Consider the following 25,395-nt stretch of genomic DNA (forward strand, 5'->3'; position numbering starts at 1 on the left):
CCAGAATCCGAATTTTTATCCCATTCTCCGATACTCAGGTGTTGCTCAATTCGAGCGTTCAACCCAACCAATAGCTTGCAAATCGATGCAGTTCGTATCTATAAGTTGTCTTAAGGCGTTGCAGGGCTTGCTTTTTGTCATTGCATCGGCAGAATTAGAATCTCCATCGATCCACTTGATATCCGTGATTTGGTGGCATTCATAGGCTTGTCGGAGGCATATAATATCAATCATCAAGCGTTTCTCTTGGGTAGATCCGAGTCGTACAAAGCAATTATACAATGACTTCGAGTCAGTACAGAGTACAATTGGAATGTTAACTTGCAGCATTTGATCCAGCGTTAACTTTATTGCAAATGCAATATCTAAACCGTAAACCATAGCGTAAAGCTCTGATGCTAAAATACTGCGGGTAACACATTTGCATTTGATAGAACTCCAATGGACGATATTGGCATTTGCAGCAGTAGTGTTACTGGCATTTCTTTTGTCAGCTAGTACGATAACGTAACCAATTTGAGAAGAAAGGTCCTTATTATTGGCGAATGATGCGTCTGTAAAAACTAGCAGTTAAAGAGATTTTAGGTCCAGTTTGACATATTTAAGGCCTTTTGCGGCATTCTCTAGCTGCCAGTTAAGTCGCTTGTTAAGTGATTCGGTATCTTCCTTGCTTGGATTAATCACTTGGGCAGCAAATGATAAGTCGAATGAAACTTTTGGCTGGCAGACAGAGGCAATATAGGTACCTTTTGCGCGTTCTGCAATATATCGATCTTTCAGGGTGCTTGGTGCCTGAGTGATTGTCTTGTCAATAAGTGACAGTTTGATGCACTAGATTTCCTGAGTAAGAGTAATTCTATCAGGTTCTAGCTTGACCATGCTGCCATTGAACTTCAAGGGCTTTTCAATAGTTAATCTCTCGCGGTCTTTAGCCAGAAATTGAACCTTCTGTAACTCAATCTCTTCAGATTCAGCGAACGTGGCATCTGCGAGAATGAGGGTATCATCAGTCTGAAGTCCAACAATGCCGAAACCAGTAGATTCTCTTGAATTAAGGCTATCCATGGTATAGAGTAGGCATGGGTCGAATGTTGATTGGCTCATCCGGAGGTGTTTCAGGTGATAGGAGTGATAGGTTCTGAATCAATAGTTCCCTGCTTCAGGGATTCCATAGAGAGATTTGATAACCTTCATGACAGTATTGCTGGTGAGCCCAAGTTAATCAATAAGTTCCTTCGGTAAACGCGCGTAGAGTTCTCGGTTAAGTTTGGTTATTAATTGTACGTACGCTTGCGAAATATCGCAAAAATATAGCTGAGAATCTATTATACTTGAAGCAATGCAGAGAATAAGGCGTTAACTGACTCGCTGGATTGTAAAAGATTGTGTAAAGATTAGATCCTTTCCCTGGTCATTATAGGCTTGTATAACCAGTCGTGATTTCTCAAATGCTCCTTCTGTTCTTTTATTCTTAATCTTATTAATAAATCGTAAATTGAAGAGTCTGACCCCTGGTAAGATATCTTCAATTTTGAGGAACTCGAATACTCCTTGTTCGAGTAAACCATTGACTTCCTTTTGCCTTGAATCGTAATATTGTTGGATACCGGGATTTCTCTCAGTTTGCAAGAAGACATTTATAGGCAAAGGGAGCTTTCGTAGACGGCCTAGGCCTCGTTTTTGTGATTGTACAGGTTGTAGGGGCATCAAGGCAGGTTTATAACCTGAATTGAGCAATCGGATTCGTCCGGAGCGTCTAAGGGTAAGTTCTGAGGCTTTCGAAGGTTGTCCTTTGTCAATTTCAGGTTCAGTTTGGTTGATCTGGTCCGGTTCTGGAGCTTTCAAGTGCAGTTCTGGATCTTTAGTATAATATGGCTTGATTACTGTTGATCGAAACGCTGTTAGATTATTGGGTAACTTAACTGTACAGGTCTCCCCTTCGGTTGTTAAAAGGATAAATAGATCAGTTCAGCTGCCTGTTTTTCCTCCGTTCCCTTCTTGCCAGACAAGAACAGGAGAGTTTGGTAGCAGATCGTATACGGCAGTAGTGTGTAAGCCATTTCTTATATTCAATGTATCAGCCAGTTAGTGCTCTGCTTTAAGCTTCTTGATTTCTGTTATAGCTTTTCTGATAGCTGCAGCCCGCTGGGAAGTTGATGGCGAAGGTGCATCTGAATCAACCATGCGAGGATATGCGCCAAATACCAGTAGGGTAGGGACTAAACCTCCAGGTCCCGCTGAATCGTTTATAGCTTTAAAAGCCATTTGAAGGGCGATCTCTTTGTCGATATCAGGGATTTCAGCAGTGATAATCTGGTAGGCTCGGTGCAGTAGGCCATAGTATCTTTCAATTATACCTATCGAATTATATACTTCAATAGAGATGCTTCTTGTGCTAATATTTATAGTCCTTGCATAGGTTTTGAATTCTTTGCTTACAAAGTTTTTTCCGGCGTCATGTATGATCAAGTCTAGAGGGCCTAGGTAGGTATCAATCTAGCACATTCGCAGTATATCCCAGGTATGTTTAGCGCTAATGTCTTTTAACCATCTGTCGGATTGGAAACGAATTACTTTATTAACAACGTAAAGGAGAGATATATTGTCAATATACATGATATTAACAATAATGTTAAAGTTAAAATGTGCTTTATCCTTAAGGTTAAATCGGAATCGACTAGGGGATTTACCAAACTTCTGACAATAGTGACAGAACTTAGTGAGATATTCTAATGCAGCTGTATTTGACTTATAACTAGCACTTCTTAAAAGCGTCTGAAGTCTATCAACAGATAGATATCTGAAACGGCAATATAATTTCCGTAGCTCAACGTCTGTCAGGAAACAAGGATTCATATCGAATGAAGAGGTAAGGTATGAAAACAGAGCAGAATTCTATAGCAGAAATAGGTAACCGAATCGGCGAATAACAGGGATCTTAACCAATGATTTAGTAGCGGAGTTAAAAGGCGTTACAGATTTCGGAATCACGATAACGTTTTTGAGGTTATTGTAATATATTCCGAGATTGTCTATATCTGCTAAGTATAGCAGAAATGGGGTATCAGCGTTAACAATATAGAATTAGATATTGCCAATTGGGGTTAAAACTTTTGCGGAGCCAATTGATAAGATTATTTCAATGCCAAATTAGACGTTTACCTGGCCAGCCGTAGAGGTATCTAATGTGATATTTTCTGTGTTTTGAAGTGCCTGGAATTGGCCATATCCAGCTATAGACTTGCTGGAGGTACCAGTATCAATCATTATTCTTATAAAGATCTTAGAGTTGTACCGGGTATCGCTCGCGGAAGTGGTAGTGGCGTTATAGCTGAATAGGTCGGTATCAACTATCGGGTTCGAAAACTTTTGATCGTTGATACAATGGGTAAAGGATCGATTGGCAAGTTCAGAAGTTGTAATCATTGCTTGTTCAGTAGTAATTGAGCCGAATGAAGTAATAAATGTATCAATAAGGTTGTATTCTTTTTCATTAAAGTCTGTTTCGGTTCCGGGATCAAAGGTTCAGATATCAGTTACGAATGTTTCAAAAGCCTCTGTTTCCTCTTCATTGGTATTTCCTTTATAATATATTATATACTGCCTGTATCGCCTGCTGAAGTTGCCATTCATTCCTTTGCTATTGTTAAAACGTTATCAATATTTCTCTTTAGATTGCCTTTGTTCTTCCTCAGTGTGTCTCCAGGAGCGGCAGGTTAATTTTTAGCAGACATAACACTTGCCCGCTAGGTCTCTTTTGCTTTAGTTATAGTTCCTGTTCTAATTATAGTATTTTCTATCAGTGTAAAAGATTTCTTCTCGGGTATCTGTATGAGAAATTCCGTATCTTTATAAGTTCTCCTTCTCTCAAGTGCTGATTGAGGATTGCAGTTTGTTGATTAGTACTGCTAGGTCTTCAGGTAGATCAGTAATGGCTATGCGGCAGACTGGTACTCCTTAGCAAGCTGTAATAAGCTTGTTAATCAGATTCATGTTGCTTCGGAGTTCAGGGTGGAGGCCGTAACGTTGTTTTAGAAGGTTACTAAGTAGAAGCTAAAAGCCTTAGTAGATTAAGATTGATCTTTCAGAGTTATCATTTATGACCTTCTGCAGTAAGATAGCGTTTCACTTGGTCAAGTTCTGCTGGTAGAACTCAGGTCTTTCAAAGAACTGGCGTAAGTGATAGCATGCTTCTTGAAATGTCTTTAATAATAATTTACTGCTGTAATAGTGGTTTTCAGCAACTCTCTTGAGCATTGTTGGCAATGCAGCTTTGTAGCCATGTAGTAGTAGGCCAGCTCTAGAGCAAATGTCATAAAAGATGTTGAGTTTGAAGTTAAGGCTGCTATTGTCCGTACCGTTATATTTCTGGTCTTCTGTATAGATCTTTGTAACTGAGGCAATTTCCTTGGAAAGGTCGTTTTTGGGCCTCATGGAGAGTAGATGATTGTTCTCTTGGGCAACGTGGTTAGTCTCGAGAGCAAGATAGTTAGCTTCAGGAACGTGACTGATTTCTGGGGTAGAAGAATTAGAGGGATTGGCTTTGGGAGTAGCGAAACAGTCCTCTGAAGAGACTGAAAGATCTAGATAGTCTCTTCTCGCTTGCAGATTGCTTTTGAGGGACGCTGAAGGGTTTGGATAACCCTCTACAGCTTGTATATGTTTTCTTAGGCTATCGCGTGTTAGATTCAAACGTTTTCGGAGCATAGCAGTGATCATTGGTAAATCAAGTTCTTTTAGAGCAGTTTTGAGCTTTTCATTAGTCTACTCATAGAATTCATCTTGCTGGACCACTTCAGAGAGTATATTATAGAGGGAATTTCTCGTGTTATAACGGCAGACGAATACTCCTCGCTAAAATAAGTTATTTCGGAAGTTCACTCTTGTGTAAGAGCTGAGTTGTTTAAAATATTCAAATTTCCAGCCTTCGAATTGTTCTCGGAATGTTATCTACAGGTTATGATCAAGAATGGTATTTGTGAATTGTATATTTATCGCATAGGTATTGAGGTCCTGCTTTGTAGCTGTATTCAGATCAATTTTCTAATCCTTATCTCCACTTGATGAGGACAGTGGTGGTTGAGACATGATAGTGCAAGTGTAGGGGAGTGTAACAAGGTATAGAGGATAGAAAAAGGAGCAGTATAGGGATTAGTAAGAAGGGGAAAGTGCTAAAATAGTGGAAACAAGAGGAAAACAGATAAGAAGTGAGAAAAATAAGAGAAAATAAGAAAAGTAAGAGACAGTAGTCAAAGATTGAGGTTTTTGGTGTTTTTGGACGTATTTATAGACTTTCGGGCTCTATAAATGATGATTAGCAAGAGAGTGCGCTTCTAGGCGATAGTTATTCAATAGTTTTGAGGCTGTTGAATGTCCGTTCGAGCTTCGAATTGTCACAATCTTCTCCTTCAACTGATATAGGGCAATAGCTAGGCGATCATGGAAAACAGCTTCTTAGGGCTGTTGACTCAGTTTCGAGCTTCGCAGTTGCGTATATCCTGATCTGTACGTCTACTGATCAGTGTCGGTTGACTTGGTCATTGCCCTAAGCAGATATCCTATCGATTCAACTGAATATAGGTATATGCTCGGTGGGTAAAAGTGAAGTGTCATTCTAAACTACAATCTGCCTAGCTATTTATAGTTCCCTTTGTTTACACCTATGCATTCCTGATCCCTTGGTATGCCATTTGGAATGATAGGCCAAGCCTAGGCCAAGCAAGGTGCTGTATGGTATGTAGGTTAGGCCAGGATCCTCCACCTCCCTAGTCTGGTTGACAATATCGTTCCAACAGAAACATCCGGTAAGTCCTTAAATATCTGTTAGAACGCAGAGAACTCAATTGCTGTAAATACTATATTATCTGTTATAATATATCGAAGTATGTTCTGTTCCAATAGAGCTCTGGTATCACGCTCGACTCGAGACTAAAATATTGATACAATTGAAAGCTGTTTCGTCTCACTGGAACCCTCACATGGCTCCTCTGGATTGTACTTCTCAAAATTGTTGTATTTGGCTAGGTGAGTCTTCATGTTGTTTATCGACGTTGCCCTCGCCGAATCTGTAGTTTTCTAACTACAATGAATACATTGAATCTTTCGATCCTCAAGCAGTTGCTGGCTTCGCCTAGATCGCCATAGCTTGCCTGGAAGAGGACTGACTCGAAATTGATTCTAAAGCCATTGATTTAGTGGCTTGATGCGAGATTTGCTGTACGATTTGTATGGCCGTATCGCGTCTGTAAGGCTTCTAGAGCCCCCTAGTGGAACAGATTCCGAAAAAGTAGGTAGATTGAGATGCAACTGACTGACAGAATCTTCTGGATCAATTGATCCTAAACGATCCAGTGGCAGGTCCTGTCGGGATTTCTTTCTAATATGATCTTTAATATCGTTTTTATCACTTCCGCCATTCAAGAGGTAATAATCTATTCTCTGGGACTGTTGAGGGCATGATAGATATTCGATAGATGAGCTACCGGAAACATCATTGGTTGAAACCTGCAATTCAGCATCAGACATTCTGAGGTCCAAAACTGTCATAGAAAACGGAAATTTGAAATGAACAGGTCAGATTCGGACGCGTCTTAAATAAACAAACGCACGTGATACGCCTTCTCTTATTGGGTGGTAATTCATATTGGGAGTAGAGCAATATTCGTACGAATATTGGGCCTGCGAATACGAATATTCGTGGAGATCTGTGGATTACGAATGCGAATGCGAATAGCTCGAAATGTTACGAATATGTATTCGTACCGACCCCTATGAGTAGTACCCTTCGTTCAATCAAGATGATTCAAGGCGATTTTCACGCGGCGGGGAAGTGGGGGTGGGGGGGTCCGTGTGTCGGCTTGACCCGGAATGGGGGTATATCTTTGCGATGAATCTTGTGAAAGTGGACCAGTGTAGCCATAGCCCGTAAGCCTTCAGCTGCGCTGCATCCTCTCTGAGCTGTGCCAAGGAAAGCGAGTAGTATCGATAGTCTCAACAATTGCCAAGAAGTATATCCTGTCATAACTGTAAAGCATATATGCCATCTAACCCAGTATCTGTAGTTGTTGATTTTCCTTTAAATAATTATATTGTAAAATCATAGAAATATTCTTCTTCTGCAGCGGTTATCTGGTAAGGCGAGCTTTGCATTTCTTACAGCTGTCAAGAGTTACATACGTGTAGGAACCTATACATGTGAGCATATAGTAGTGGATAGCGCCCGTGGGGGTTGTAACATCGCCACATATTGATGCTTCACCCATGTTAGGCTAGTGCGAGTGATCGCAATGGGGTTGTATGTGCCCATATGAAAGACCTACAACGGCTGAGATGTGATCAGGGGCTTACAGTAGTCCCCTGCAATCAGACCCAGAGTGATATCCTAATTAGGATTAGCAGAGTACCCCAGGATCTAGCCTTTTCACCAATGGCAATCCGGGGGACACCGGGTGATCTTCGTGCTGTTGCTGATCCCGCTTTAATTTTAGTCAAATTGAACGTGGATAACGTTCCAAAAGTACGACAGGCGTGATGCATGTGATTAAATGATCGACTGACGGACCGAGAGAGAACTAGTCAGCCAATGATCTAGATTGCAGGGATGACCTGTAAGTACTAGGCTAAACATAATCCAGCTACTGTTCGGGTTTCGCCGTTGGCCGTACCAGCAACTCAATAAAGTATCGTCCGCCTTCCTCCGTCTTGGTACATGCGCCGATGTAACCATCATGTAGAATACTCATTTCGGCTGAGTGTCAACATTAAAAATCAGGGCATAAAATCCCTTACAGAGGAAGCTATCGCTGAACACATGACGGAAATACAGCGACCGGAGGGCTGGGGCTTTAGTCTTTCCGGTGCCTAAGGAGATTAACCTTCCAACACCAGCCCTAGACGGCCAGACGCGGCGACTGACTCGCCTCGCGATACCAGCCGCGAAATTATCCTTTAAACTCTATCTTTATTGGTGACCTCTCGCAGTCAAGGTAGGAACAGGAACGTGTACAGTTTGGCCGTAATGGGTCACCTGACGCTACAGTCTAATGCGTAGTCTTATGCGTAAACGCATTAGACTGTAGCGTCAGAGAAAGCCCATCCGCGCTCCCTTGTAGGGAGGCAATGTGTCTGTATTGCAGTAATTTCTATATACAGAGGGAAGGTGGGAGGGACAAAATCGAGTCTTGACTGCGTGAGAGATGACGAGCTACCACCAGAGGCAAATAACTGACTCTTGTGAGGCAGTTGTAGGAGGGAAGAAGCCCCTAGGAGGGAAGAAGCCCTCCTCCGAAAAGTCGGTGTAGATATCACGTGGGCAACGTGAGGCAACCCCAATAAAACTTCTCCCTTAGAATTAACCCGGGGACCGGGTGATCACGGGGTTACTGCCGCAGTGTTGACCGCCTGCCAGATGCGGACTAGCGTCTGGTGAGGTTATCCCACAACACTACGAACCACGATCCTGTCAATAGTTTTCCTTCCCATGCTTAGATTTCCGAAACATAGCGCCAGATACTTCAATGAATGTCTGTTTAGGCCTGCCTTCTTAAATCTAAGCATCACCAATACTCTTACTTCTTTCTTTTAACCAACTACGGTTCTACGAAGTCAAATCTACTGCAGACAGAGACTTTAGACCCACTGGTTGGCCCACCGCGTTCCCAACGACGTTTCAAACGGTTGGAACCCGAATTTTTGACCCTCTCGACCCACCAGAACTCCTTGATTAAGCCTTGAAATTACCTGAAATGGCAAAGCCGTCTGAAATACAGCCTGGCCCGCAACGCCGTCGCGTTCGCATCTCGACCGTCCCCAAGCCCTGGATGAGGAACTGGGAATCCATGAATACAGCCAGCAAGAACTCGCTCCTGGAGAAGGATCCTCCAGGGATAACCTGCAACGCCTGTGCAAATTCACCCGAAAGCTCTTTTACGAAAATCGCGAACTCCAGAATCAACTTGACGAACTTTAACGAGAGCTAGAATCTAACGAAATAGAAGCTGCTCACCGTAAGAAACTAGCAGAAACCATTAATGAACGCAATGTATATGCATTCCTTATTGCTCGAGCAAATGAACCGGGAGCTCGAGCTTCCTCAGTGATCTCCACTGGAGGAAGATCAAAGTAAGAGAAAATTGCTGATCCTGACCAATTCGAGGATGGATATACCGGTCCGAAGTTCGAACCCTGGATTCTCATGATTAAACGCAAGCTGAGCGGAAATGCGAATCGCTTTCCAACTAAAGAATCGAAGATCTCGTACGTACTGGGTCGATATAAGGGACTGGCTTACGATATTATGTATCCCCGCGTTAAGGAAGACGCTGATGACCCCTACAAAACTGTCTAAGATGTTTACAATCACTTTAGCTCGACCTTTGCTGATCCGAACCGCAAGCAGCAAGCCAAACGCGAATACAAGGTATTGAAAATAAAGCCGGGACAGCTCTTTAAGGATTACGTGGCAAAATTTGAAGCCCTGGCTCAGGCCGCTGGTGTTCGGCGAGATAAGATAAAATCCGACTTGTATGAGTCCCTCTCAGCAAGTTTCAAGAAGCTGATTATCATGTACTATCATCAATCTCCCGATTACAATACCTTTGTCCAGAACTGTCATTTGATGGCAGATTCCTTGCAGGGAATCGAGACTAGCTACCAGCTAGAAAAGGCAGATCGAGCTCCGAAAGGGACTATAACCAGAACTCGAACTATTCCCACTGCTACTGCAGTTACTGTTACCGGAACATCTGTTCCTCGCTCACCCGTTTCTACTGGAAGATATCTGTCTATAACTCCTGAAGAACGCTTACGTTGCCGCATAGAAGGTCTTTGCTTTTACTGCCGCGAGAAAGGATACATGACACCTGATTGCCCGAAGAAAACCACCCGCGCTCAACCTGCTGCGCTAAAGGCCTTGGAACGCCCTGAGAACGAGGAAGCCGGAGCTGAACAGGATTTGAAAGCAAAAAAAGACAGTGTTTAGGACAAGTCTCTCTCTTAAGCGATCAAAAGGTCGATTTGTGTACACTGGACTTCCGGGAACTCTTAGGTAAAAAAAGAAGATAGTTTTACAATCAAAACACTTGTTTTTCACCAAGGAATGACCATAGCAGCGAACACTTTAATTGACACTGGAGCCAATGTCTTTGCTTGTATAGATGCAGAATATGCAATGAAACTTGTCTAACGTTTCGACATTCCAACGGAACGAATAGTGGGTAACTATAGAGTTACTGGATTTAGCGGAAAAGAGGATGTTTCTCTAACTCACGCGATACTGCTGGACTTGATAGTAGATGATCGAAAAATGCGCAAGATCCCCTTTCTTATCCTGAATTTAGGCAGACACGACATGATCCTAGGTCAGTTATGGCTCAAGAAATACCGAATTATGCCTGACTGCTATAGGAAACGCCTGCTCTGGCCAGAGATGGTTACACTGCATTAAGAGGTATCTGCAAAAATAGGTCTTCCAATCCCTGAATTTGAACTCGTGAAGCCTACAATCAACCGGAAACATCAACAAGACGTGGCCCGCCGGGACAGACTCATGGAAAGTCAGGAAACGCGCTATCGGGTGCCGCAGATAATGCTTCTAGACCGAAAAGATTCTTTGGTCAAGATAGACCGTGCAATTAAGGTTTTATACCTCGATCCTGAACTCTCTAAACCCTCGAAGGAGCAGCCGAGAGTCATCAAGAAGCTTACTGTAGTAGATATTGCTATGATTGGAGCTCCAGGTTTCCACCGAGCTATATCTAAGAAGGGGAGCACTATCTTCGTGACTTCCCTAAATGAACTAGATACTATCTTAGAGGACCGTTATTACCTACCAGTTCCAGCTGGCGATACACCAGGTTCAGAGACCGAAGGAATTAAGAAAACGCTGCTACCGCAGCACCATGACCTAGTGGATGTGTTCCTGAAAATGAATTCAGACGAGCTGCCCCCATACCGAGAAGGGCACGACGCGAAGATTGAACGTACCGAGCCCAACAATATTAACTACGGACCACTCTATAAGATGTCTACAGCGGAGCTAGAGGCTGTAAAACAGTACATTGTGGACAACCTGGCAAAAGGCTTTATTCAGCCCAGTAACGCCCCATTAGCATCCCCCATCTTGATGGCTGAGAAGCCAGATGGGGGCTTACGTTTCTGTATAGATTACCGCAAGCTAAATGCTATCACACGAAAGGACCGTTATCCTATCCCGATGATCGATGAGGTATTAGAGCGCGTATCCCGTGCGAAAATATTCACGAAGCTAGACATTCGGCAGGGTTTCCATCGTCTACGAATGGACCCGGAGTCAGAAGAGTTGACCACGTTTCGTTCTCGATTTGGAAGTTATAAGTACAAAGTCAAGTAATTTGGTATCTCCAACGGGCCGGCCATCTTCCAACGCTACGTGAATTCTATTCTATTGGACTGTCTGGACAAATTTGATACCGCATTTATAGATAATTTACTGATATATAGCGAGAACGAGCAAGAACATGAACTACACGTCCGCATAGTGTTAGAACGACTTCAACAAGCTGGACTACAGGTAGCCATTTACAAATGTAAATTTCACGTTACCCGAACAAAGTATTTGGGCTTCATTATCTCCACTGAAGGAATCGAGGTCGATTCGGCTAAGATTGCCGCTATCGTGAACTGGGCTACCCCTACTACAGTGAAAGGGGTACAGTCCTTCTTAGGATTCTACAATTTCTACCGGCGTTTCATACGAGGGTACAGCCGTATTGCCCGTGCTCTAAATCGGTTAACCAGGAGAGACGTGCCATTTGAATGGACGAGCGAGTGCCGCGAAGCCTTTAACAAGCTAAAGGAGGCCCTAACATCTACCCCAATGCTCAGGCACTATGACCCCCGTTTGCCTACTAGGATAGAGACTGATGCCTCGAAGGGCGTAATAGCCGGGATACTCCAGCAACTTCGTGAGGACCTCTGGCACCCGGTGGCATAGTTCTCGAAGACTATGAACGGCGCGGAATGCAACTATGACATCCACGATAAGGAAATGCTAGCCATTGTTCGCTCCTTAGCGGAATGGCGTGTTGAGCTATCTCTCGAGAACACTCCTTACAAAATCCATCGAGATATAGCAGTCTATATCCTTGTGAATTAACTTCCTGACTGCTATAAGACAGAAGGCCAAGCAGTTAAGCAGTTAAATTTGCTCTTTATTAAAACCGTTACTTACTTTCTTGCCAATATCAAAGATACCTCTTCCGCAGGTAACAATACCTCTGGCTAAGCTTTAATAGCTCGCGGCCGTCAACCGAACCGCAAATCAAGTGCTCAGTATCTCCGTGATCAAAACCGCTTAACCCCCCGTGATAGATCGAACTGAATTTCTCGAAACAAATGTCACGGACCTTGACCAGCCTCCGAAGACCTTCCTTCGTGATACCCTATGACCTAACCGTCTGGGAAGGCGGATGCAGAGGGAGATAGAATCGGAACCTGTTTCTGAGAGAGATCGGCTAAATCATATTCTTGAAGCTGTTGCTTAAGCTGAGATCTTGCCGTAACGGAACCAAGGCCTGGCCATTCTTTGCGATAGCCTTGTAGATGACTCTGAAGGTACGCAGCTGGAATAGCACGACCGCAAGGCCTGCATATCAGTACTCGATATTCAGGGAGGTAAGGAAAATGCTTCCTTGCAGCCTTCCTGTCGGATTGAAGTACGACACGCGAAAAAAAGGCAGTTAATAACGATAGGTATCGTTAAAAAAGGTAAATTGCCGTGGCACTTTTATTTAGACTGGTGAACGCGTCGTCGCGTGGGCGCGTATAGCAATTCTAGGAAATGGTTGGTGGAGTGGAGCTCCAGCGGGTGGTGGGGCTGGAATAAATGAAGTGGACCAATAGGAATCGAGAGAAGTCGGAGGGAGCCCTGCCTCCCGGTAGAGCATTATGGCTCAGAGAGACAGCAGGCAAAAAGAAAGATACCCAAAATATCCAAGGAAACCTTGGGCCTATCAGTAATGATAGTAAGGAGAAAGATCTACAGATTGAATCTAGGGATACTGAAATCAATACCGATATAATAACTCAGTTTACCTCTAACCAGGAGCATTCGGATCCTCAGAGGTTTTCTAGCAAGGGAGTAGAGGATTTAGAAACTACCAAAGAATTGTATATTAAGAGACAGTTCTATAGCTGAGAAAACTCAAAAGGAATACGCGCACAACCACAATGGTTGCTACAAAACTTAAATGTAGCGCCTTTCCTACGAAAACCTTATATATCTTCGTCATCGACATCGTGTGTTCCATTAACGAGTTAACTATGGGGCCAAGAAAAGTGGTTTGGCGTGTATAGTCATTGCTAGTACTAAAGGTTCCATTCTATGCATTCTCGGTTTCCTTTGCACTGTTGTCCATACTGGCATCTTTATATGGCCTTTCTCCGAGATGTGTCCAACATTCAGCCGCCATGAGCTCCTCTTTTACCTTTAACTCGAAGTTTAGCGCCGACAACCCCACGCCGAAATGCATTACCGAACGATGCTGCCAGTGAAATCAGTAATCGACGTTGCATCAATAGAGAGAGCAGACAAACCAATCCCAGTGTCAATTTAATAGAATTATCTAACCACATGTGCTCGTACTTGTGTCGGGGCGCTTTACCCTCTACTGCTAGCAGGATGTTGTCGGCAACGATGCCACCTTGACAGGTTGCTATGAACGCATTTGTGTTTGGTGCTTTTGTGTCAGCAACGTCGCCACAAACATATACGTTTGGTAGGCTATCATCCGCGATCTGTAGTGTTGGCTTGATTTTGATGTGACCGCTCGGCGTTAATATTGAAGGCGAGAGCCCTAAGAAGGCATCAGATGATGGTTTCTGACCAGTGCAATTGATCTGTAAAGCGCCATTGTCAGCAATGTCTCCATCTAAAGGCAAACATGTTGGTATGAAACCTACAAAGAAATCACACTTCATGACTCTCCCACTTTCTAGCGAGACGGTACACGTGTCGGTGTCCTCGTACACCACACGGTCGTTAAAGATGATCTCAACGCCCAATGCTTTCACTGACTTCAACGCCTCATCCTGTAGACATTCACCAAATCGGTGCATCAGCGTACTTCTGGAGTGCACGAGGACAACCTTCTTCTCCGGGTACAGGTCTTTCGCATCGGCCGCAAGTTCAACGCCAGCCGCTCCCCCACCGGCAATAACGATTCGGTTCGCATCTTTTATACGTGTCTGCATGGCTTGAAGTTGCTTCATGCCGCTAAGTTTCTCCGTGTCGTTTACTCGTGAGGGAAGGCCATGCTGGACACCCGAACCGGTCGCGATAACGAGATAGTCGTAGGGCATTTCCCCACTCTCTTCAAGCTTGACACTAGCCTTGGTCGCCTCAATGACACGGTCGCGTACCCATTGAACCGACCCCTGCGGTGCTCCACGAATATGACCACCATAAGGGATAAACGCCTTGTGTTCATGGCCACTAGCAACGCAATAGCGCGGTAAAACCCACGAGAACTGGAAGTGGCTGTTTGGCTCGATGATGACGACACGGTAACGACTATACGGCGAAAGACCCAACGCGAGAAAACGAGCGGCATAATACCCTGCAAATGACGCACCTACGATGACGATGGTGCGGTGTCGTTCAGCAGCTGGTGTCGAGCCGAACCATGCTGCGCGCCGACGTACCAAGGCAGCTGTCATCTCGTGCCTAAGCTGAAGCCATATTAGGGGAAATATGCACGCCAGAGCTTTTACAAACAGGGTCACCTTTCCGAACATGTTGAGAGCTCTGGTTGAACAAGTGGCCTGTGAGCGCCGTAAAGTCTTGTAGGCAGATAAAGGTAGAATATAGGTTTGAATGGCGTAAATTGACCGAATGCAGGAGGATCAGATAATGTTGATCAGATAACATTAGCGTGTGGGCATCTTTTGTATTTGCACTGATGACGGTCTTAAAATTTACGTTTATAGCAGTGTGTACGCGCAACTATAAGCCAATCTCCGGCGAATCAGACGTGTCTTTCGGCCAGAGCGTCGGTTGAAAATGCCGACCGGTAAAGGCCGACCATTATGAGCGCTCGGGGAATTCATTACCTCCGTCCTTCGGGCAGTGGTACGTATCACCGATATTACCGACGCCGTCTCCAATCGAGTATATTACCGGGCCTTGAAAGACTGGGAGATGTCGCGTGCTCACTATTGATTGGACAGGACAGGACGGTTCACTGGTATGAACCGTGCCCTTTCCACTGAAACATTGGATAATTTCTTTAAGCACAAGCTCCAGGGGTAATGGTACTTTGTTGAGCCAAGGGAGTTACTTCTAGCTATTACACAATGAATTGAAGCAATATTGTAACTTCCACATTACTATTACACAAGTTTTGATTAAATGGAGCCTATAGTTGTGACGGTCTACAAAGGAGCTTAATATAAGACAAATTTGTTTCTGACTCGTAGTCAAAGAATTTTCCCATGGAGAGAAAAAGCTATCTAGGAGCGAGGATCTAGGGCCTCTATGTATTGCCTGAGGCTCCGCCTCAGGCAGGAATGCCTCCAGGAAGGTTCATCCATACCGGGAAGTTCCTTGGCTCAGGAAGTGACAATCCGGAAAGTTCCCTGATTTCAGGAGGTAACAGTACTGCGGAACAATAGATCGTAATAAAGAATTGCCGTCAAGAGCCCTCTCTAGCTCCGATTCAGTTATTAATAACTGGCTATTAGGCTGTATCAAAGCGGATGGTACACGTTGGCTATATCTCTTGAAAAGAGACTAAAGACTCTCGCGGTATTCCTTTCTATAGTCCTTTCCTATCTCAGGATCTAGGTCCCAATCACTTGTTGAAAAGAACTCCATCTTGCTCGACGGCACTAGGATCGTCCCAATTGCATAGAGATTACCTTCGATATTATATGTTTTGCTGTAGTATTTATTCAGTTTCTCTTTCGCAGTCTCAAGAGATGAAAGCATCAACTGTTTCCAGTAAACTTTCTTTCGACGAAACTGACGTATTGGTCTTTTAAGATGATCAAAAAGATTATTATAAATTCTAAAGATAAGGTAGATACTCGAGTATTTAGTACAACAAACTAGCGTAGTAAACGTAAAAAAGGGCTGGAAAATACAAAGTAGATAGTCAATCTGTTGCCACCCCTCGATATTCAATGCAAAATGGGTTTGGGTATAGTCCTTGCAGTACTTGTCAAATGTGTCACGAAGTCTTTTCGCCCGCTGGAGCATCAGAAATGTCGAATTCTATCGTGTACGGACATTCTGGATCAAGAGAAGCCTTATTCTAACGCGATTAGATTTAGGCTGCGGCAATATCCAACGGTATGTTGGATATCCGCATATCGTATCCGCAATTTGCGGACTTGGACGTCAAATTGATATCCAACTATCCGCAAATTGCGGACTTGGATATTGAAATCAAATTGTTGGATATCCAACGGATATCTATTGGATAATAAATATATCAAATATGCCAAGCCTCGTGACATCCGCGTGACTGCATAGATTATGCAGTTTTTCTGTTTTTTTTTTGGAGTATGCACGTGTAATTTTTTACAAAAATTCTTAGAAAGACAGGTACGTCTCTATCTTAATTATAGTAGCCTTTCTTTATCTAAAAAACTAATATTACAGCTTATCAATCTCAAATCCATCTGGTAATCTCGGTTTCTTCCGAATCCGCTCTGACCGTACCTGTGTACTCTCTTCAATTGGCAGTTCTGCATCATCTAGAACTTCAGAGGGCCTTGGTTGAGGGCGTTTCCGTTTAGCTTGCTTGTTTTGGATTAGAGTATACATCGGAAGAAACGTATCTTTTACCCTATCCTCTGTATTATCTTCCGTATCATTATCAGACTTATCCTCTTGTTCGCAGCTCTCTTCTTCATCATTACTGATCGGATCGAGGTTCTGTAGGGGCGGAAGAGGTACCCTCGCCTGATCAAATATAGCAGTCTCTCCAGCAGAAAGATACTCCTTTACCATTTCCAGTTAGCTATGTTCTAGCTCAAACTTCGAGGAGAAAAGATGAAGCATCAGGCCTTTGATTGTATCTGGTTTAAGGTGCCCACGGCGATAGTAACAGATATCACGAGTACAGTTAAAGAGTCGCTCGATACCAGTACCGTTAGCAGGAATAGAGAAAATATCTTTCGCTATCCTCGCTAGAACTGGGAACTCATGTTTATGCTCTTTCCAGTATAACCGAGGGTTGCCTTTCGCGAGCCCTATAATGTAGGTTAGTGTACAGGTAGTTCTAGAGGAGTATAAAGAAATTGGTAAACTAACCCTTTGCAAGATATCGCGTAATCTCATTATCTGGCTGGTCCACATCGGGTAATAGAGGAGTCTGTAAATCACATAATATCGCAAGCTCTTCTTCTTCAGCCGTCTCTTTAGACACCTGTGCATCTGTAGGTTCTACTAATTCAAAAACGTTCTGTCGATACCGCTCAAACTCTTTTTGTAGGGCATCCCGGTAGATTTTCATAAAATCAACATTTTCCCCCTTCTCATTTTCTCCCCTCCAATCCTTGTTATTAAAGTAGCGTAGCTTCTTTGATAGACAGAGGATAGTTACAATCGCATATACTATACCATATGGCTCATTGTCGGTCGCGGAATAGTATTTATTTAGCTTTTTCTTCGCTACAGCGAGAGCCTGGAGCATTCTCTTTTTCCAAGAGGTACCCTTTCGTTTCAGTTTCTTTTCAGCGTCATCAAGGTAATTAAAGAGGCGGTTATAGATACTGAAAACATGATGAACTGTAATATCTCTAGTCTTCGATAAGACGTTAGTAAAATCAAAAAAAGGTTTTGTAAGTAAGAGAAGATACTCAATCTGGCGCCACTCTTCCTGATCCAGTTTGAAATGGAGATATTGATGAGTTATACAGTACTTGTCAAAGACTGGTTACAACTTTTTGGCACGATTAAGCATCAAAAAGGTCGAATTCCAGCGTGTACGAACGTCCTGAATAGGGATAAGTCGAGACTCCTCGGTTTGGAGAGCTAAAAAGGCTTCCTGGCGCTGCGGGCTTGCATTAATAAAGACAGCAAGCTCTCGAATCTTAAAGTGCTCAAGATTAGTGCTTATTTTCTAAAATATTAAGATGATATACCTTTTTCAGGGTATCCACAATATGCGTTATAGGACGTTTCGATTGCAGCGACTGAGTTCGTTCGTTAGATCACTCAGACTCAGCCTCTTTATTAACCGGCGTTGCTTTTAATTTCCCAAGTAGATCATTCAGACAAAGCTAAATTACATGGGAAATACATGGGATCCGAAAAATTGAGGTATCGGTAAGGACCCGTGACTGAATTACCTCCTGGATACTTTCTACTATGCTATCATTACTTGTTGCATTATCAGTAGTAATAGATAGCACACGATCAGCGATATTATGGTCTTGAAGGAGCTGTATGACAGTCCTGCTTAGGTTTTCACCCGTATGCGAGCCATGAAGGGGCTCAAATCCAAGAAGTACTTCACAGTAATTCCAGTCCTGGTCAAAAAAATAGCCTGTAATAGCTATAAATGCCTGGCGAAAAGGTGACGTCTAGCAATCAAGTGCGATTGACAGTCGGCTTCCCTCTGGAAGCTTGCTAAGCACACCTTGTTGTTGTTCGTGGATTGTGGTATCTAAGAGACGTCGTATAGTGCGTGATGAAAGTATATCAATCGGATCTTCTGATCGTTGTATAATCTTTACTAGCTCCTTGAACTCTGAATGTTCAACAATGCGAAATGGGAGGCGGGCGGTTGTGATAAACTGAAGAAGTCTCCTAAGGAGGAGCTCTTGGCTGAAACCCTAAGATCTCGGTCGTTATGGCTAAATAATATCTAGAATTAGCGATTAAGTAGAAATAGGATGACAGTAGAGAAAGCTTAGTACTAACCGAATTCCGAATTAATTGATCTATACCTTGTTTCTTAAGAGGCCGCGGGTTAGTGCAAACACTACTGCTAAGATGTGCCCGCATCGGAGAGAGACCTGCACGACGGTGCCTTGGATGAACAATAACATTCTGGCAGCGTTTACACATTACCTTTGGCTCGCCGGTCCTCTCATGTGCAACCTGATCAAAGGACAATCAAGTATCAGACTTTTTAAGCTTACTAGCCCATCTGATACTCTTGCGGAGTTCTGGCTTTAGGCCATATTCAGTATCTAACTACCAATGCACGAATTGCTTTCGCGATGCCTCCATTTGTGTATCTTGTTCGTTGCTAGGGTAGCAGATATAAAATCGCTGGAAGGGCTTACCAATACGCTCAAACGAAGCAGGGGCGTGAGGCTTTTTCTCTCGAGAGGAAGGATAGATGTCTGAAATACTAATTGAAGGTCGTGTTATTTCACTACTTGAGAGTTCGAGGAAATCGTTTGATTGAAGGAGGTCAGGGTCAATAAAGGATTCAGCAAATTGAAATACTTTATATTGACTGTTAGAGACTTGAGATTGAGACATGATAACAAGTTATCTATAAATGTCAAGCAAAAGACTTACAGAGAGAGCGAAGGTAAAAAAAATAATAGGGGTAGAGATAAATAGTGTCGCAAACACGATTTCAACGTGTTAAAAGGCGATACTATGTGCTAATTGGATAGATACTCAGTATTGTAGAGAAGTGTTGGATATCGTACGATATCCAAACAATATCCGCATACCCATAATAATCGAAAACTTCAAAGTCCGTCAAATGGAAAAAGAAATCCAAATTTCTCTATAAATTTATATAATATAATAGTAATTAAATAAAATAATTATATTAATCAGGCGTCTCTCTATCTCCTAATATTATATCCGAAAGGATTAGTGCATTTTCTACAGAGTTATATTATTTTATGAGTGTTTGATAGAAAATAGACTGACTTCATTCTGTGTAGAATATATATTTCCGCAACAATACCATAGATAAAGTGATGAACTTAAGATTAACAGCAACTATAACGTATTAGTCTAATATCTTAGGTTTAACAAGGCAAATGGATATTACATATTTCTTAATACAGGCATATTTCTTATTATTTCATAAGGGAAGTAGGAGAATCTCCTAGAGAGTACTTGTATAACCAGAACATATGTATACTAACATTAAAACAAGTGTGTGTCAGCGACATAAGAATCATATAGTAGTCTATAATAGGATAATTTAGCGAGACTTATGCAAGTGCGGATATTTGTTGGATATCCAATTATCCATTGGATATCTATTGGATATCCGCAAGTTGGACTTGGATATCTGACCGATATCCAACATCCGCAATTTGCGGACTTGGATATGGAAGTGATATCCAAGTCGGCGGATATGCCGCAGCCTAATTAGATTGAAGATTCAAGAAAACTTTTTTCCGTTAAGGGCTTCCGTTGATATAAACTGCAAAATCGCGGACCTGTAAGGATAGTTAGCGTTATTAGATTATAATTTGTAAATAGAAATTTTAAGTTTACCTTATTTAGAGTATCGGCAATCTTATTGTTGGAACCATTATTCAGCTGATATGCCTAAGTCATGTGACTCCTTGGCATAGGCAGCTGATATATCTTCAACGAAGCGAGTAGTTTAGAATAACACTTCACTTTTACCCACTGAGCACATACCTATATTCAGTTGAATCGATAGGATATCTGTTTAGGGTAATGACCAAGTCAACCGACACTGATCAGTAGATGTACAGATCAGGATATACGCAACTGCGAAGCTTGAAACTGAGTTAACAGCCCTAAGAAGCTGTTTTCTATGATTGCCTAGCTATTGCCCTATATCAGTTGAAGGAGAAGATTGTAACAATTCGAAGCTTGAACAGACATTTAACAGCTCCAAAAACTGTTGAATAATTATCGCCTAAAAGTGCACTCTCTTGCTAATCATCATTTATAGAGCCCGAAAGTCTATAAATACGTCCAAAAACATCAAAAATCTCAATTCTTGACTACTATCTCTTATTTTCCCCATTTTCCGCATTTTCCCTATTTTTCTCTTATTTTCTTATTTCTTACTTTTTCCCTTCTACCCCTCTTTTGTATATTTGACTATCTATTTTTAGAAGTTAACCGAAGGACCCCTGTAGATGTGACGTATCAGAAAAACAATCAGCTACTAATTTTAGCACTTTTTTCCCTTTTTCTATCAATTACTATCTCAGAGGATCATTTCTACTTTTATTTCAGTGATTATTCTATACTGTCCTTTGCCTTTTGTCCCTTTCTACCTATCCTTTATACCTTGTTACACTTTTTTACATTTGCACTACTATGTCTTAACTACTACAGTCCTCATCAAGTGGAGACGAAAATTAAAAAATTGATTTGGGTACAGCCACAAAACAGGATCTCAATACTTATGCGATAAATATACAATTTATAAATACTATTCTTGATTATAACCTGTAGATAACATTCCGAAAACAATTCGAAGGTTAGAAACCTGAACATTTTAAATAACTCAGCCCGTATACAAGAGCGAACCTCCGAAATAACTTATTTCAGCGAGGAGTATTCGTCCGCCGTCATAACACGAGAAATTCCTTCTATGATATACTTTCCGAAGTTGTCTAACAAGATAAGTTCTATAAATAGACTGATAAAGAGCTTAAAGCTGCTCTAGAAGAACTTAACTTACCAATAATTACTGCTATGCTCCGAAAACGCTTGAATCCAACACGCGATAGCTTAAGAGAGAATATACAAGCTGCAGAAGGTTATCCAAACTATTTAGCTTCTCTTAAAACTAACCCGCAAGTGAGACGAAACTATCCAGATCTTTCAGTCTCTCTAGAAGACCGTTTCGCTACTCCCAAAACCAATCTTTCTATCCCAGGAACTAACCACGTTTCTGAAACTGATTATCTTACCCTTGAGACTAACCGCCTTGCTCAAGAAAGCAATCATGCACTCTCTATGAGGCCCAAGAATGACCTTTCTAAGGAAATCGCCTCAGTCATAAAGATCTACACGGAAGACCAGAAATATAGCGGTACGGACAATAGCAGCCTTAATTTCAAACTGAACATCTTTTATGATATTTGCTTTAGAGCTAATCTATCATTACATGAATACAAGGCTGCATTGCTAACAATGCTTAAAGGTGTTGCCGAAAACCACTATTACAGCAGTAGCCTATTATTAAGGACATTTCAAGAAGCATATTACCACTTATGCCAATTCTTTGAAGGACTCGAGTTCTACCGGCAAAACTTAATCAAGTGGAATGCTATATCGCTCCAAAAGATCATAAATTATAACTATAAGAAATCAATCTATCAAGGCTTTCAACTCTTATTCAGTAACCTCCTAAAACAACGTTACGGCCTCCACCCTGAGCTCTGAACCAACATAAATCTGATTAACAAGCTTATTACAGCTTGTTAGGGAGTACCAGCATGCTGCATGGCTATTGCCGACCCGCCTAAAGATCTCGCAGTATTGATCAATAAACTGCAATCCTCAATCACCACGTGGGAAAAGGAGAATCTACAACATGGAATCTCTCACATAAGTCCCCGAGAAGAGACCTTCTATACTGATAGAAGGTATCACAATCAAAACAGAAACTACAATTAAAGCAAAAGAGGTCTACCGGGCAAATGCTACGTCTGCTAGAAACCAATTTGCCGCTTTTGGAGACACACTGAGGAAGAACAGAGGCAATCTAAGGAAAAATATCAGTAGCGTTTCAACAATAACAGAGAAAAGAATGGTAACTTCAACAGGCAATACAGGCAGTATATAATATATTGCGAAAGGAATGATAAGAAAGAGAAAGTAGAAGCTTTTGAAACATTTATACTTGATGTTTAAACTATTGTACCTGAAGCTGAAATAACGGACCTTGATAAAAAAGAATATAATCTTACTGATACATTCTTTATTTCATTCGGCTCAATTACTGCTCAACAAGCAATGATTACAACCTCTGAACTTGCAAATCGATCCTTTACCCATTGTATCAATGATCGAAAACCCTTGAACTTAATAGTTGATACCGATCCATTCAGCTATAACGCCAATACTATTTCCGCGAGCGCGACCCGATACAACTCTGAAATCTTTATAGGAATAATGATCGATACCGGTATCTCTGAAAAGTCTACAGCTGGATATAGCCAATTCTAAGCACTTCAGAACACAGAAAACATTACATTAGATACCTCGACAGCTGGTCAGGTAAATGTTCAATTCGGCATTAGAACAACTTCTTCAATCGGTTCTGCAAAAGTTTCAACTCCAATTGGTAATATCTAATTCTATGTTATAAACGCTAATATCCCATTTCTGCTATGCCTAGCGGATATAGACAGTTTCGGAATATACTATAACAATCTCAAAAATGTTATTGTGGCCCCGAAGCCTGCCTCCAGATCTGCTATTAAATCATTTGTTGAGATCTCTGTTATTCGTCGATTTAGCCATCTATTTCTGTTATAGAATTCTGCTCTATCCTTATATCTCACTTCTTCATTTGATATGAATCCTTGCTTTCTGACAGATATTGAGTTACGGAAATTATATTGCCGTTTCGGACATTTATTTGTTGATAGATTTCAGACACTTCTAAGAAATGCTGGCTATGAGCTAAATACAGCAGCGTTAGAATATCTTACTAAATTCTGTTACTATTGTTAGAAGTTTGGCAAATCTTCCGGTCGATTCCGATTCAATCTCAAAGATGAGGTACATTTTAACTTCAACATTATTGTCAATATTATATATATTGATAATATGCCTCTCTTTTACGTTATTAACGAAGTAACTCGTTTCCAATCCGGCCGATGGTTAAAAGATATCAGTGCTAAATATACCTGAGATATGCTACGAATGTGCTGGATTGATACCTATCTAGGCTCTCCAGACTTAATTACACATGACGCCGGGAAGAACTTTGTAAGCAAGGAATTCAAGACCTATGCAAGAACAATAAATATTAGCACAAGAAGTATCCCCATTAAAACGCACAACTCGATAGGCATAATTGAAAGATACCATGGTCCACTGCGCCGAGCATACCAGATTATTATTGCTGAGATCCCTAATATTGACAAAGAGATTGCCCTCCAAATGGCTTTTAAAGCTATTAACGATTCCGCGGGACCTGGAGGTTTGGTTCCTACCCTACTGGTATTCGGCGCATATCCTCGCATAATTAATTCAGATGTATCTTCGCTATTAACTTTACAGCGGGCTGCAGCTATCAGAAAAGCTATAGCAGAGATTAAGAAGCTCAAAGCAGAGCGCTAACTGGCTGATACATTAAATATGAGAAACGGTCTATGTACTACGGCTGTACATGACTTGCTACCAAGCTTGCCCGTCCTTGTTTGGCGAGAAGGGAACGGAAGAAAAACAGGCAGCTAAATTGGCCCATTTACTCTTTTAACAATTGAAGGGGAAACCTGTACAGTCAAGTTACCTAGTGGCCCAACAGAATTCCGATTGACAGTGGTCAAACCATATTACTCAAAAGCTCTAGAATCAGATCAAATTGATCAAACAGAATACAGTATTGATAAAGAATTACGCTCAGATCCTGCAGAACCTTCAGAAGTATACCCAGGACCTATCCTTAGGCGCTCCGGACGAACTCGATTGCCTAACACAGACTGCAAACCCGCCCCTATACCTCTACAACCTGTACAATCACAAAAACGAGGTCCAGGCCGCCTACGCAAGCATCCTTTGCCCACAAATGTCTTCTTGCAAACTGGGAGCGATCCCGGTATCCAACTATATCATGTTTCAAGGCAAAAGGAGGTCAATAGCCTGCTTAAAAAAGGGGTATTTGAGTTCCTTAAATCTGAAGACATTCTACTAGAGACCAGACTCTTCAACTTACGCTTTGTTAACGAGATCAAGAATAAAGGAACAGAGAGAGCATTCGAGAAATCGCGACTGGTTATACAAGCCTATAATGACCAGGGAAAAGATCTAATTCTTACGCAATCTCTGACGATCCAGCGAATCAGCTAGCGCCTTATTCTTTGCATTGTTTCAAGTATAGCAGATTCTCAGCTATATCTCCGCGACATTTCGCAAGTGTACGTGCCATTAACAACTAAATTCAACCGAGAACTCTATACGCGCCCGCCGAAGGAACTTATTGATTAACTTGGACTTACCAGTAATACTGTTATGAAAGTTATCAAACCTCTCTATAAAATCCCTGAAGCAGAAAACTATTGATTCAGAACCTACTATTTTTATCACTTGAAATATCTCCGGATGAGCCAATTAACATTCGACCCATGCTTACTCTACACTATAGATAGCTCTAATTCAGGAGAATCTACTGGTTTCGGCATCGTTGGACTTTAGACTGACGATACCCTCATTCTCGCAGATGCCACGTTCGCTAAATCTGAAGAGATTAAGTTACAGAAGGCTCAATT

The 25,395-nt window shown here is 42.0% G+C and overlaps 4 protein-coding genes across 4 annotated transcripts; 2 read left to right on the plus strand and 2 right to left on the minus strand.

Annotated features, from left to right (window-relative positions):
- Window positions 1-9,193: 9,193 nt before the first annotated feature.
- On the plus strand, window positions 9,194-9,979 carry KD926_003216 (uncharacterized protein; the record flags this gene model as incomplete). The annotated part of the gene is made up of 2 exons (XM_053094679.1): window positions 9,194-9,255; window positions 9,367-9,979. 2 exons carry the CDS (start codon window positions 9,194-9,196, stop codon window positions 9,977-9,979), a joined length of 675 nt encoding a protein of 224 aa, XP_052950568.1.
- A 606-nt stretch (window positions 9,980-10,585) lies between these two features.
- KD926_003217 (reverse transcriptase family protein) lies at window positions 10,586-11,971 on the plus strand (the record flags this gene model as incomplete). The annotated part of the gene is made up of 2 exons (XM_053094680.1): window positions 10,586-11,364; window positions 11,479-11,971. The coding sequence occupies 2 exons, from the start codon at window positions 10,586-10,588 to the stop codon at window positions 11,969-11,971; spliced, it is 1,272 nt and encodes a 423-aa protein (XP_052950569.1).
- A 1,387-nt stretch (window positions 11,972-13,358) lies between these two features.
- Window positions 13,359-14,772, minus strand: KD926_003218 (NAD(P)/FAD-dependent oxidoreductase; the record flags this gene model as incomplete). The annotated part of the gene is made up of 4 exons (XM_053094681.1): window positions 13,359-13,520; window positions 13,573-13,875; window positions 13,939-14,701; window positions 14,753-14,772. 4 exons carry the CDS (start codon window positions 14,770-14,772, stop codon window positions 13,359-13,361), a joined length of 1,248 nt encoding a protein of 415 aa, XP_052950570.1.
- A 2,224-nt stretch (window positions 14,773-16,996) lies between these two features.
- On the minus strand, window positions 16,997-17,675 carry KD926_003219 (uncharacterized protein; the record flags this gene model as incomplete). The annotated part of the gene is made up of 2 exons (XM_053094682.1): window positions 16,997-17,232; window positions 17,294-17,675. The coding sequence occupies 2 exons, from the start codon at window positions 17,673-17,675 to the stop codon at window positions 16,997-16,999; spliced, it is 618 nt and encodes a 205-aa protein (XP_052950571.1).
- Window positions 17,676-25,395: the final 7,720 nt, after the last annotated feature.

The sequence above is a fragment of the Aspergillus affinis genome, assembly GCF_023601865.1.
Source record: "Aspergillus affinis strain CMG 70 chromosome Unknown NODE_176_length_57360_cov_116_875079, whole genome shotgun sequence".
Classification (NCBI taxonomy): domain Eukaryota; kingdom Fungi; phylum Ascomycota; class Eurotiomycetes; order Eurotiales; family Aspergillaceae; genus Aspergillus; species Aspergillus affinis.